The 13,194-nt window shown below is 38.2% G+C and overlaps 1 protein-coding gene across 1 annotated transcript in view; it reads left to right on the top strand.

The window, feature by feature from the left end:
- The first annotated feature begins 445 nt into the window (after positions 1-445).
- LOC140227387 (glycine N-methyltransferase-like) overlaps positions 446-13,194 on the top strand; it is a 14,196-nt gene continuing 1,447 nt past the window's right edge. Inside the window, exons 1-4 of the mRNA XM_072307798.1 lie at positions 446-857; positions 3,817-3,944; positions 11,570-11,823; positions 12,944-13,119. Of these exons, the coding sequence (XP_072163899.1) occupies positions 652-857; positions 3,817-3,944; positions 11,570-11,823; positions 12,944-13,119 (764 nt within the window). The 5' untranslated portion in view covers positions 446-651. The remainder of the gene's footprint in view (positions 858-3,816; positions 3,945-11,569; positions 11,824-12,943; positions 13,120-13,194) is intronic.

The raw sequence follows: 13,194 nt of genomic DNA, 5'->3' as shown, positions 1-13,194 counted from the left end.
CTGGGACCCGGTCTCGTACAGATATTTAAATTCAATTTCAATTTCAATTTATTTTTTCAAAAATCATTCACAGGTAACATAAACCCCTCGTGGGGACATGTACATGTATTTTGTTTTGTGTAAGATTATAAAAATTGAACCAGGTTGAAAATAATTATGGTCCGCTCTGTAATAGGAGTCCGTGGGTAAGTGGGGGGCGGGGCCGGCCGGGGATAGGGTGGGGTGGTCTTCCGTTTGGTGGTATCGCGCGTTGCTCGGATTGTGCTTCTCTCACTTTGTAAACACAGTCAAATACAATAATATACGCATGATTGTTATTGTACTCTGGCTACGCTTTCTGCGCATGCGATCATCAGCGCAGCGAGCCGTCGCGGTCGATCTCATTCATCATTTCTCGTGTAGTGTAACTTGGTATGATTGTAAAGTGCAGCGCTCTTATTCGCATCGCATCGTGCACATGTTTACAATACTGCTCGGTAGACGAGGCACTCTTATCTCTGTGTTCTCACAGATTATCTTTTAACTAGCCGAATTATAACTACGCCTGGAGGAAGTTATTGATTTATCTTCCTCAAACCTCAAGAACTTTGAAGATATATAAATCAAAGCTGTCGAGTATATCAAAATATTATAATCACATCGTTGGCGAAGATGGTGGACAGCGTGTATCGTACTCGCTCCTTGGGTGTAGCAGCGGAGGGTATCCCTGACCAGTACGCCGACGGCAAGGCGGCGAAAGTATGGGAGTACTACATCGGCAGCCGGAATGAGAGGACAGAAGTGTACAGGACGTGGCTGACACAGCTGCTTCGCGACAAAAACTGCAAGAAAGTACTAGACGTTGCATGTGGAACTGGGTGGGTAAAGATCCGAATTAGTGAAGTCTGATACCACAATTACCCGTTTCATTTGACATTTAGGTATTATTCATACACCATTATTGCTAAAACCAATGAATGTAACCAAGCTCCTTGCTAAAACCGACCTGTATTACTAAGTATATACAATTGTAAGCTGTCTCGCTCACGAACGAGTATTCATTGATTGACTCTTGAAAAGTAGTCTAATAAAGTGTAAACTGTATATTGTACACACAGATTCGTGACGAATGATTTGCAATTGCATGCTTATCACATTGATGCCTCATGATGGCTTAAGTTTATCATGTGCATCTGTTTGATAGGAATTAGGCTCTTTGTGAAATTTCAGGTGAGGATGTATGCAATACTGCAGCCCTGCAGTTGGTCTCTGCATCAATTGATATCATTATCAACTTCAGTATCAGTAACTTGATGAGTTCAGTGAGGATAAAGGATTGTAAGTCATCCGCCTCCCCTGAAATTGAAAAAAAAAACAAAACAAAAACAAAACAAAAGCATTCAAAAGTGAGGGGAAATGTATTGGTCTGTTGAATACTGTAAAAGTGAAAATTTTTGCGGTGTCGAAATCTTCACACATTTCGCACAACTAGAAACTAGCGCGAAAATAAAAAGCACGCAAATATTTTAGCTCGCCATATGTTCCAGTATACAAATGATGCACAGGACAGAGTGGATCGCTGAGAATTGGATGTGCGAGTTTAACTTTGGATCCGTTAAAACCCACGAGCGCAGCGAGTGGGTTTTAGACTATTTCGAAGTTATGAAGGAGAGCATCCAATTCTCACTGGCCATGAAATGGGCCTGTGCATCATTTGTGTTAAAAAATGGGCCCGTGAATTCATGAAATACAACCATTTTCCCCATCATGTGTCCGGTACACACGTCTATTACACTAAACAAGACTTAAGCCATTCGGATTTTACTGGACACATGGCCATGCGTTTGGATTTTACCGGATGCATGGCTCAGTGTGGATCAGTAAATATCAATGCATGACAATTGACGAGATTGCAGAGATTCTAAAGGCCATTTTATAATAGTTCATGTCTTGATTTCGCGGAATTAAAATCACAAGAAATTCTTCTTAGCGGGCCAAGCGCGAAAATAGTCACAGGAAAATATCCACTTTTACAGTACTTTATAGATGACACAGTTACAGAGCCATGTATTAATTAAACCTACACAGTACTGAGGGACACTTTACCAGCAATAGATCTAACTGGAAAACGCAGAACAGTGTTTTCCAGGATGAAGCTTAGTTTTGCCATTTAATCTGATCGACAGGTTGTTGACTATTTGCCCAAATACAGTTCTGCCATTTTCAATCAGAACCACATCACATGTCGAGCATTTGGCAGCAATGGTCACAGTAAATAGAATTATCAGTATTATTGTACTTTAGCTGAAATGCCTATTCATACTTCTACTCTTTTCCCTAGATAAAAATTACCACTTCTCTTTATGCAGTAACACTGTAGTTACAAGAAATGCAGTTTTTTTTTATGTTGCACAGTTCTCCGTGGAAAATATTTATTTACAATGTAACTCTTCTTCATGCGGTACCAGTAATACTCTACAGTTAAAAAAAAAAAAAAAAATACTGTTTATTATTGTACAGTTCTCCCTGTAAAATAACCACTTCTCTAAAAACATCAATACTCTAGCTACAAAAAAAAAAAAATGCTATTTATTACTGTACCGGTACTGTTTGTATGTTGTTACATTGTATGCTTCTGTGCAGCTGCTCATTTCATGCAATTCAGATGTACATGTACATGTAAAATGGGAATTTGACATTAAACGTACAGTGTACCTGCACAGTTAGCCTTCAATGACCTTGAGCACTATATCTTCCATTGTAATGAAACTAAATACTTGGAGAACCGTTTTCCCATAATTTTCAAGCAATGACTTGTCTACTATATATATTATGATGGACCTGTGCTGCCTTTATTGTCCTGTAAAAGGACTTTTTTTTTTGGTGTTGACATTTTTTGCACAGTTCGCGCAACCAGAAACTAGCGCAAAAATAAATAGCATGTGAATATTTGCTTGCCTTACTTCAGTAGTTGATGTTTCAATTCCGCAGAATTAAAAACATGTGAAACTCTTCTTGCCTGGCCGAGTGCAAAAATATCCACTTTACAGTATTGGCCCATGTGGTGTAATGTCTGACACCTTCAGGATGTCATGGATGCATTGATATGCTTTGAGGTCTATTGTGCCTTAAACCAAATCAATTCTGAATAGCCTTCAAACTGATATAAATACATTCTCATATTGTATGCATGACTTGCTGAACAGTATTTTGTTTTATTGGTTCGGTATCTACATTGTACTGTACATGCAGTGCCTTGACTTTAATGCATGTTTATAACAAGTCATATGATAAGGTAATAAAGACATACAGTATTACACTGTATATACCAGTGCTGCAGCATTTACATGGGTACATACTGTACTTGTCCCACACCCATATCTTCTTGAAATATTACTGTCCTGATGTACAGTGTACAGTGTACATCTCTGATGTAAGAAATGTTGCATTATCTTGGCATTTGATTTCTCCTTTTTTTTTTTGTCACATGAACACTTAACCAGCATAATAATATACTAGTAGTTGAAATATATAAACAGGATTTACATTCTTCTATATCATTCATTCTCAATTCTAGAAATTGTAATGCACTCTGGATATCTACGTGTAGGGCAATCTATGTAGCTTACTGTCTCTCATTTCTATACAACCCTTTAGTTTCATGATTTAGTACATGCAGAGATAATGGACTGAGGTTATAAACCCTGACATATTGCACACTTGTCAGTGACAGGTTTGCTATACATTGTAATAATTTTTGGCCAACATGATTTCAAGGGTTTTTTTCCCCCCAATATCAAACATACAATTTGTACACTGTGTTTTCCTTTGTATCAGAATTGATTCTGTGATGCTACTGGAAGAAGGTTTCGAGGTAGTGAGCGTTGACGCCTCGGACAAGATGATCATGCATGCATTCCGTGAGAGGTGGAGCCGTCGCAAGGAGGACGCATTTGACAAGTGGGGTAGGTGCTTAATAAATTTTATTTAAAATCTTTAGGAAATGTCACATGAGGAGCATTATTCTGGTTTGGTAACAAAAATAAAAAGATAAAAAAATAATCACAGACTATTAGTTCTTTGAGCACATCAAATTTGTCCATCCATTGTTCATCGATAGCAAGATAACCTCCCTTTTTTGCCTTGCTACGTATTGTACTTTATAGTTTTAATTCTGGATGGTAGTATGAGTTTTGCAGCTAAATTTCTTTGCTCTTTTATTCATCTCTTTACAGTATTAATCCTCCAGTCATCAAAGGAAGTTTTAAGCCTGTGGAACCTTTGTTGTACAATAAATCTGGTAGATAACCTTGCATGTTGTACACTGTATCTGCTGCAAGCAGCAGCTTCCTGAGGGCAACTTGTTCATATTGCAAGCTGCATCCAATATTTTGCTGAGCCAGCACTTTACAGGAAATTATTTTATCACCTACTGGTGAACTTACCGGTTGATACCAGTTTTTGCCACAGCCCAATTCCTTTTTGATCTTGTGCGAGATAGCTGATGTTTGCTAAGGAAGTTGTGTTTGAATACCTAATTATAAACTTTTTGAGACCCACTATTCACTGTTTGTACACATGATCGTACATGTGAAAGAAATACTGTTATACTAACTTTGGCAATAGAATTTGCTGACTCGGCAGAATTTGTGTACACATGATTTTGTACTTTGGTCACCCTCTGACATCACGTATTTGGCACTGATCCAGTGTCAGGAACAGCCCTAGATTACCTGGTACACTGGCAGTTTTTGCTGGGAAAAAAAAAAAACAAAAAACAAAAAAAACACACACTTGAGGACAAAAGGAACCAAGTGGAAATAAGCAGTTCAAGAAATGCCCTGCTTCAGGCTTGAGTGTGACAAAAAACAAAACAAAAAAAAAAACAAAAAAAAAAAACAAACAACAGAAAGACTGAAAACATCCACTGATTATTAAATACATGTTTTTTATCAACTGTTACAATGATCATGACTGCATCTGCCCATAACAAAATGAAGTGAATAATGGTGTTGTCATCTCACAACTCTTCTATTGGTTTGCAATGTATAGATCTCTGTTATTACCTGAGTGATTCTGACTTTAAAAAGGAGAGACTACTGTATGTTCTTCCTATCAAAATAATTTGCAGAGTATCAGTGATTGACTAATGACTACAGTGTATCTTGTTAAAAAAAAGGAACTGTAAGGTTTTTTCAAAGGTATCTAAAGTAGACAACAAATAAATTTATGTCTGGTGCAAACCAAGGGGAAGTTTTCCTTTATTTCCAAATCCACTCTTCTTTATAAAGTCAACTTGACCATGGACTTGAGTTGTCCTTTAAGAACTTTATACACTTACAGGCAGCAATTACATTTATGTATAATGTACACCCCTTGATAAAATGGTTGGTGCAAGAAGCCCTGGATGAATGGATACCAGATCCCTGCTGTTGCAGGTGCGTGACGTTCTAGAGTATACAACCTTCCGCCAAATCCTTCCTTTGTGGGCACGCTGAGTGCTGATTAGCACATAACCCTCCCCCCCCCCCCAGCACAGCATCATACACACTGTCCAAATCGGAACTCCCTGGCGTAGAAAGAGTTAAAGAAGACATGTGCTACCTGTTGCATGGCCCTTGAAAAGCTCCTTTTAACAATCCTTCCCAAGGTTTTATGTTTATGAGGATACCAAATTTGACTACATTTTTGTGCGTAACATGGGGGTGAGTTTGAGTCACCTTGTTTCTTTTATAAATAGCTCAGCTGTTCTTCATAATGATGCCGAAAAGTCATAGAGCATTAACACTACGTAGAAAGACTCAGTAGATAAGACTCCAGTATCCTTATAAATACAATTGTAAATCTGTAGGTCTCTGATTCAAGACTGTAGGCAGCTTCAACAATGCTTTTGAGTAGGACATTTTATCCTTATTGTCAGGTACTTTTTGGAAGGACTTCAGGTTTTTGCATTTTTGGTTGATTGGAGCCATGAGAGCACTTACACTTGTACCCAGTGATTGCTTCCTTTGAAGCCAGGTTGTATGTTTGTATGTTACGTAAGTTCAAACCTTGCCAAATTTGATTAACTGCGTGTAAAACTTGAGAGATGTTGTATTTCATCGATCAGGTGTATAATTGCATTGTACCTTATTCTTTCATCATATAATTGTTTGAGTAAGTCACCATGCTGAAAGTGCAAAGATGCTTTGGTGCAAAGGTGGCACACAACCATCAATTGGTTGAGAACACATGCATACATGTACTATCAGATACCTACAACTACTGATGGGTAGGCCTACAACACAAAATGAACATTACTGTGGCATACGTATCCGGGCAATTACTCCCCCGAGGGCAATTACCCCCCCCCCCCCCCCCCCCCCCCCCCGGCTAAATACTGGTTAGTGGTAAGGTTAGAGTTAAGATTAGGGTTAGGGTTGGGTTTAGTGTTAGGAGTTTGGGTTATGGTTAGGATTAGTTTCAGGATTAGGATTATGATAAGGGTCTGGGGTAATTGCCCAGGGGATAATTGCCCTAGACCCGTGGCATACAGTATAGTCTGTGTACAGACACGTAAGCATAGAATGCAGTAAAATGTGATATAATTGTAGTGCATTTAAAGTTTAATTTCAGTGTAAGTGAACTGCTGACAATGTAAAACATGTAGCATTGACATACGACTGTTTAAAGGCACTGCAAGAAAAGTGGTACAAATGTGTACGTGTGGTGCAAGTATTGCAGCATTTAATCTAAATGTGCAGGGAATTCTGGACCATTTACAGATCTAGTCTGATGAGAACGAGTGAAATTCAATAAGCACAGTGTTCTATGAAAGTTTGTTCAAAAAAGGATTAATATTAAAGAAGTTACGTGTATGAGTTGGTGACATTTGGCTCATTTTCACAAAATACTTCTTAAACAGTCAATACTTTGCAAATTAGTGAGGCCATGATGTCATCGCCTCATAACTTGCCATAATAGGCCATATATACTTTGTACACAAAATCTTGAATTTTTCATTTTTAGTTATTGTGTCAATGCAAATTTTATGCCCCAGTCTCAAACCCTGATAATTGACTCCTTCACCGTAAGATGAAAATCTGTTCACTACCTTGTTGTGCATATTCTTTTATTTTATTTATCTAGGTGCATAACACAAGTGATGACAGAGCAACAAATTTGAAGTCTGGTATACAGTGTAGAGTCTACTTGTACAACGTATTTCATCTATCCCAGGCAGTAATGTAGCTTGCAAAACAACAATACTTGGCAAAGTCCGATATGGGTCAATGAATGCTCGATGCAGATTTACATTATACATGGTTAGGCATTTGTGGGTTTTCTGTTCAAGCAAGTGGACACACTCCCTTGATCAAGGGTCACAAGGCGGGGATGAATGCAGCACAAAATCACCTGGCATTGTACAAAATATATTAACTGTGAATAAAGCAGCCGAGAGGTATGGTCTGCATGCACAGAAAGTACTAGTGCAATCTATTATTGCACAGTGCTTAATTGAGTTTTCTAAAATTGTATGATCAGAAAGTGACACAAAAAAATATTTGTCCAGAAACTAATGAATTTGTCAATAGTAGTGTCGCTATGAGAAATAGTTTGTAGTGGTTGTCAGTACCATTTTTCCCAAGTAGAAAAAAAAAAGATTGAAAAGAAGCTTCTTCAGGTGTGAGTTTCTTCACTTTGTCTCTGTCTACAAATTTAATTTGTTAAGATCATTCAAGAAGCTTCTTCATATTATACCAAAATAAAACAACAGAAAAAAAAAAGAAAGAGAGGGAAAAGTATAATTCTATGCTGCTCCATGAGTCCATGAGTACTGTAGAACCAGAAATATTCACGACATTAAACTTTCAGGAATTGGAGCTGACATCCTTTTTCGCAACAAGAATTTTTTGTGAATTGCTACGTGCATTCAATGCATGGACTGTAGACAAGAACATCACATGCATTTTGACTAAGTTTTATATCTTGGCTCTTCTCGTGAAAATTTCATACATAGAATGCACAAGTTTCTGGTTCTTTCTACAGGTTATTGCTGGACATTTACATGCAACAGTCTGTGGGTATTAAAAAGACATAATATTCTTGGACAGCACTTGATATGACCATGCAAAGTTGAATGAATTAAAAAATGAATGGAATTAGTGTTCAAATTCTGCTGTGTAACTGTGACGTCAATGGCCCTAAATGTGCAACTTGGTGCTACAGCTATTGAACAGCAAATCTTACCACAAGTACACATTTAAAAAAGCAAGTCATTGTATGGTTTACATCACTCATTATTTCTTGAATCTAATATGCATTTACAAGTTTATTGTACGTCTTTGTGTATACTGTAAGGGAATTATGTGCAAACCAGCAGCAAGATTTTCAAATTTATGATGTTTAAAACACGTCATCCTATTGAGTTCTCCCAACAAGTACATATTGCCACTATTGGTCCCTGATGTACAGTTGTACACAAAGCATCCCCAACCCATTCAGTTTGTGTGAATGACATGGCAAATAACAGATATTCGCTCAAAAGGGTTTGATAATGGACACAGTGCTGCATTGAGTTTGCTTGATGAACAGTTTGATATATTTACATTCTTTGCAGATGTGGCCAAAATGGGACAACACACTGTCAGGTTGTGTGGTGACTTTGCACATTTTTGCCTTTGGAGCTCTAGGTATGATGAACTCATGATACAGCATAATGCACCCATATCAAAGCCAGTGGACATGTGATTTAATTACTGTTTTATGTAATATCATATCCAGACACTAAGGATACTTCCAGTAAAACTCAACTTTCTGTAAGTGCAATGTTGCAGAGAATTTAGCAAAATAGAATTCTTACTGCAGACAGCCTATTATCAGACAACATACATACAATGTACAAGTTGTACAATGTACATGTACATCAGAAGGGTTTTTCATTGTAGAAAGTACAATATTTGTACTTCGTTCCATGCATTTGAATACCAAGAGTGCAGAGGGGCTCATATGTATGATGCAATCGCATACTTCCATGCATGGCCTTTTTGCCATATGGACAGTCAACACCTGCCATCTGCTGTGGTGATAGAGTGGTACTGTATGCCATATCGTCGCTGGGGCGACAAGACCTCTTATCTGAAATTTTGGTGAAAATGACTTTTTTTGTTTTAAGGTCAGATAATCAGTTAAGTTATATCCTGTCCAAATCTTAGCTGTCTTACCCCAAAAATAAAGCCACCACAGCATGTCAAAGGGAAGGCTATCCCATTCGGTATAGTGCTTTGGCCGCCATGTTTTGTGGCTTTCCTGAATGTTTGACATTTTGTAGATACGAGGTTTTGTTTCCCCAGTGATGATATGCTGATGCCACCTGTACTTGGAGCATCTGTAGGGACTGCAACGTTTTCTGCATTGATACAACTTTATAATTTCAAAATATGATTATAGTCTGTTCACTACACTGGTCTACAGATGTATGGGTATGTAATCAAAGTAAAGAAGTGTAGAAGATCTTGAACAGACAACTTTGCTGGAGAATGAGAAAGAATGGAAACAGTTGCTTCCAATCTTAAAGAAACTGGAATGCATTATTCTCACTACAGTGTATGTCCAGACTGTACATTTTGTAGTAAGAGGGATGGTATAGTATTGGTAGAGGTGAGAATAAGGCTTTAACTTTTTTTGCGAGATATCAAGAAACCACTTGTACTATAGTACAGAGCATACTATTCTAAGAGGAATGCAAAGTGTTTTCTTTTTTTTTTGAAACTCGGTTTTGGAATGGCTGAGACATCCAAAAACAAAGTAAAACAAAGTGATTGTAATAAAAGCTGGGTCCCACCTTTGATTAGAATTGCTCTGTTTTGGGTGTCTCAGCCATCTCTAAACCAATTTTCATCAAATAAATGTTGAATTCCTCTTGGAATTATATGCTCTTTCATCTTTTTTAAAAGAGGTTTCTCATTATTTCACCTTAAAATATTAAAAACCTGAGGTTACAATGTAGGTCACAAGTAAATCTCCACTTGTATGATCCCTTTAAAACAATGTAGTAAAACAATTTGAATAAACATTGTAATGTAGCTGTGCTCATGCTTTGTCATATATTCACTTCAGCACTGCTACATGGTATGCAAGAAGCTATACATCATACAAAGGATTGGAGTTCTGTGGTAGATAAAGTTCCCCATGACTCCTTAGCAAATGCAAGGTGACTTATCATGAGTGTTGCTGAGGCTCTCAAGAGCTGTGCATAAGAACTGTTGTTCCTGTGAAGGAGGGTTTGGTGGTTTTGCAACTGAGTAAAAAAACTGTTACATGCAGTAATATAGCATTGCAGTGCATTGTGGGTAAAATTTTTCTTGGATGTTCAAAGCATGAGTGAAAGGGATGTTTCAGTGAGGTTTTTATGCCTCCGCCTGAAGGAATGCCAGAGGCATTATTTTTTCTGTTTCTTACAGAGAGAAATTATCATACAGCACAAGTTCTGAGGAAGTTCATAATTTGTGGTTATGTTCCTAGTGATGTATTAGGATAGTTTATATCTTCAAGAACTTTCTGTAGTGCTCTTATGTATCTGTAAGAGGTGAGATACAAAACATAGAAATGTTTATCTGTTAAGCTATGATCACAAACTATTCTTGCAATTGCAATATATGCAGTCAAACTTTTGTTTGTAGTTCTGCACATCCTTTTTACAAGAATAGGTGGGTAAAGCTCTCATTTTCCTTTTCTCATCACATATTAGAATACATGTATCCTCAAGTATTAGTGATATAGTAGTATAAGTATTTGTAGACATACAAAATGTAATGATAAAAATCACTCTGATAATAATTACCGGTAATCAGGAGTAATAACGATTTGATAAGATTTTCTCACACCAGGTACTACAGACTGTTTTATGAAACCACAAGCATACTGTTCTATTCTCAATATTTGAAAAGTTTTGCAGGCAATGGACTTTCTTGCTTTTTTTTTCATTACTGTGTGTTCAGCGTATATAAACCTTATACAATGTATGTGTAGAAATTTGTAGTGCTGCTCTATTTGATACTGCTCGAGTGTGACTCAATCCTTTTGCCAATAATCTACCAGGCTTATCCCATAGGGCAGAGAATAGAATACAATGCATTGGTGACACATCTATGGACTGTTATTGTGGACTTCAGTGGACATTTGTTTAAAACTGATCAAAATGAAAACCAGCTCTGACTTTTGAGTATCATTAATATCTTCAACGACATCCTATTAATGGGCTTATTAGATTTACATGTATCGTCCTTGTCTGGTAGTTTTGTGACTGTACTTCTTGATTTCAGCTGGTACAGATTGAATGTACAAAAGAAGGTGTGTCAGAAATGGTTGAAATGCTTTATCCACTGTGATCTTTGTGCACATTTTTCCAGTCCTGCTCTCTACACTATGTACATAAAAGAGATTTTACTTTCAGTTTGGCTCATGAATCATAATATAGAAATGAAGGTTATTATCATCTCCCTCCCTCCCCCCCCTCTCTTTTTCCTTCCCTGTGCTGATTTGATCTGTATGTTTGTCTGTGTGTGTCTGTCCGTCTGTTTCTGCTCCGTGCGTGTTTTGTGAAATGCAGAAATTGAGATTGCCAACTGGCTCACGCTCCCCGACGACCTCCCTTCACAAGAGGGGAAGTACGATGCCCTCATCTGCCTGGGTAACTCCTTCGCCAACCTGCCAGACTTTGAGGGCAACCTCAACAACCAGCGGGTGGCCCTTAAGAACTTTGCAGACTTCCTGCGGCCGGGAGGAATCCTGATCATCGACCACAGGAACTACGATGCCATCCTCGACACTGGCCGAGCTCCTGTACACAACGTGTACTACCAGGTCAGATTCCATCAAGTGATGCGTCATATTACAGAGACTTGTCATCATGACAAAAGATTTCTTGAAATTTTATCCTGTTGTGCAGTTGATGGGAATTGGGGAATCGAAAAAACAAACAAGCAAACAAAAAACTGTATTACAGGGATGTAAACTTTCAGTGTTCAATCTGTTGTCATTTTTTTTTTTCAATCTGCACCACACCAACTTTATAGACATTTTTGGCAGCATTTTTCCGAATGCATTGAAATGTTCACAGGTTTACCAATGCAGTTTTATAGACTTTGCTTTTCAATTTTCAATTTTCAATTTTTCAGAGTTTTTTTTTCCCCCTTGGAAGTACATCGTACTCTCACATCCTTCATGTAGAAAAAAGTAATCATTCAGACATGCGTACTGATGCACAGTGTAATTGTGTTATCTTTTTACTTTCAATTACTTTCAGTTTCGGGTGGAAGGTATAGTGCTAGGCAGGTTCTGTATGGGCTCTGTCAACAGCATATTGGTGTAGTCAAATTAAAGCCATTCAGAACATGCATAGTAGCGTAGATGCCAAGTCTCTCAACTGGCTTGGAGTGAAGAAGTGTGCTTTATCCAGGGAGGTTTTGTCTCACCTCCCTGCTTTATCGAAGCAACCAAGGGGGATGGATGGAGGGTATGTTCCCCCCCCCCCCACCATCCTCAGTTTTTTTTTTTCACAAATTTTGGTCATGGGTGAATGCATATACAGAGAATGTTTGACATGACTTTAGTAGATGGCAGATTTTTTTTTCTTAGACCTCTTTAGATTATTCATTCAGAAAGGAAAATAGCTGTAAAATGTAGCCACATAGGTATCCTCTAGCCAACAAAAAGAATTAAAAGAAACAGTTTACCTTACTTTAATAGTGACGCCAGTTCAGCATAAATGGGCTTCTCATCCATATCTTTTCTATTTATCTATCTGCCACATTTTTTTTTTCTTTCTGGGAGGTGTGAGAAAAGGGTTGCTGGGCGTGTGAGCGTGAGATGGGTTTCTTGGGAGTGAGACTCTTGCCGTAGGACTGTGGTAGTGCATTCTTGTCTGGCAAATGGCAAACCCGTGTAAATGCCCCTCTATCTGTCCACCTGCTCCTGTCGACAGGGAAATTGCATAAAGGACATCCAGACCTCCACGCTGTACGTCAACGGACGACCTTCCATGGTCACCTTGGACTACTTCATCAACATGGTTCAGGCCAAGGAGGATGTGGACAAGAAGGGAGCCCTCAACATCCGCAGGAAAAAGCTGGACATCGATCCGAAAAATCCCATCATGAAGTGAGCTTTCATGGTCTATGAAACCGTCTATTAACCCATCGAGGACGGGCTGATTTTGCTACAACACACATTTCC

This window comes from Diadema setosum, chromosome 1, assembly GCF_964275005.1.
Source record: "Diadema setosum chromosome 1, eeDiaSeto1, whole genome shotgun sequence".
NCBI lineage: Eukaryota > Metazoa > Echinodermata > Echinoidea > Diadematoida > Diadematidae > Diadema > Diadema setosum.
The sequence above is the reverse complement of the archived record's forward strand: the minus strand, read 5'-3'. Positions and strand labels throughout refer to the sequence as shown.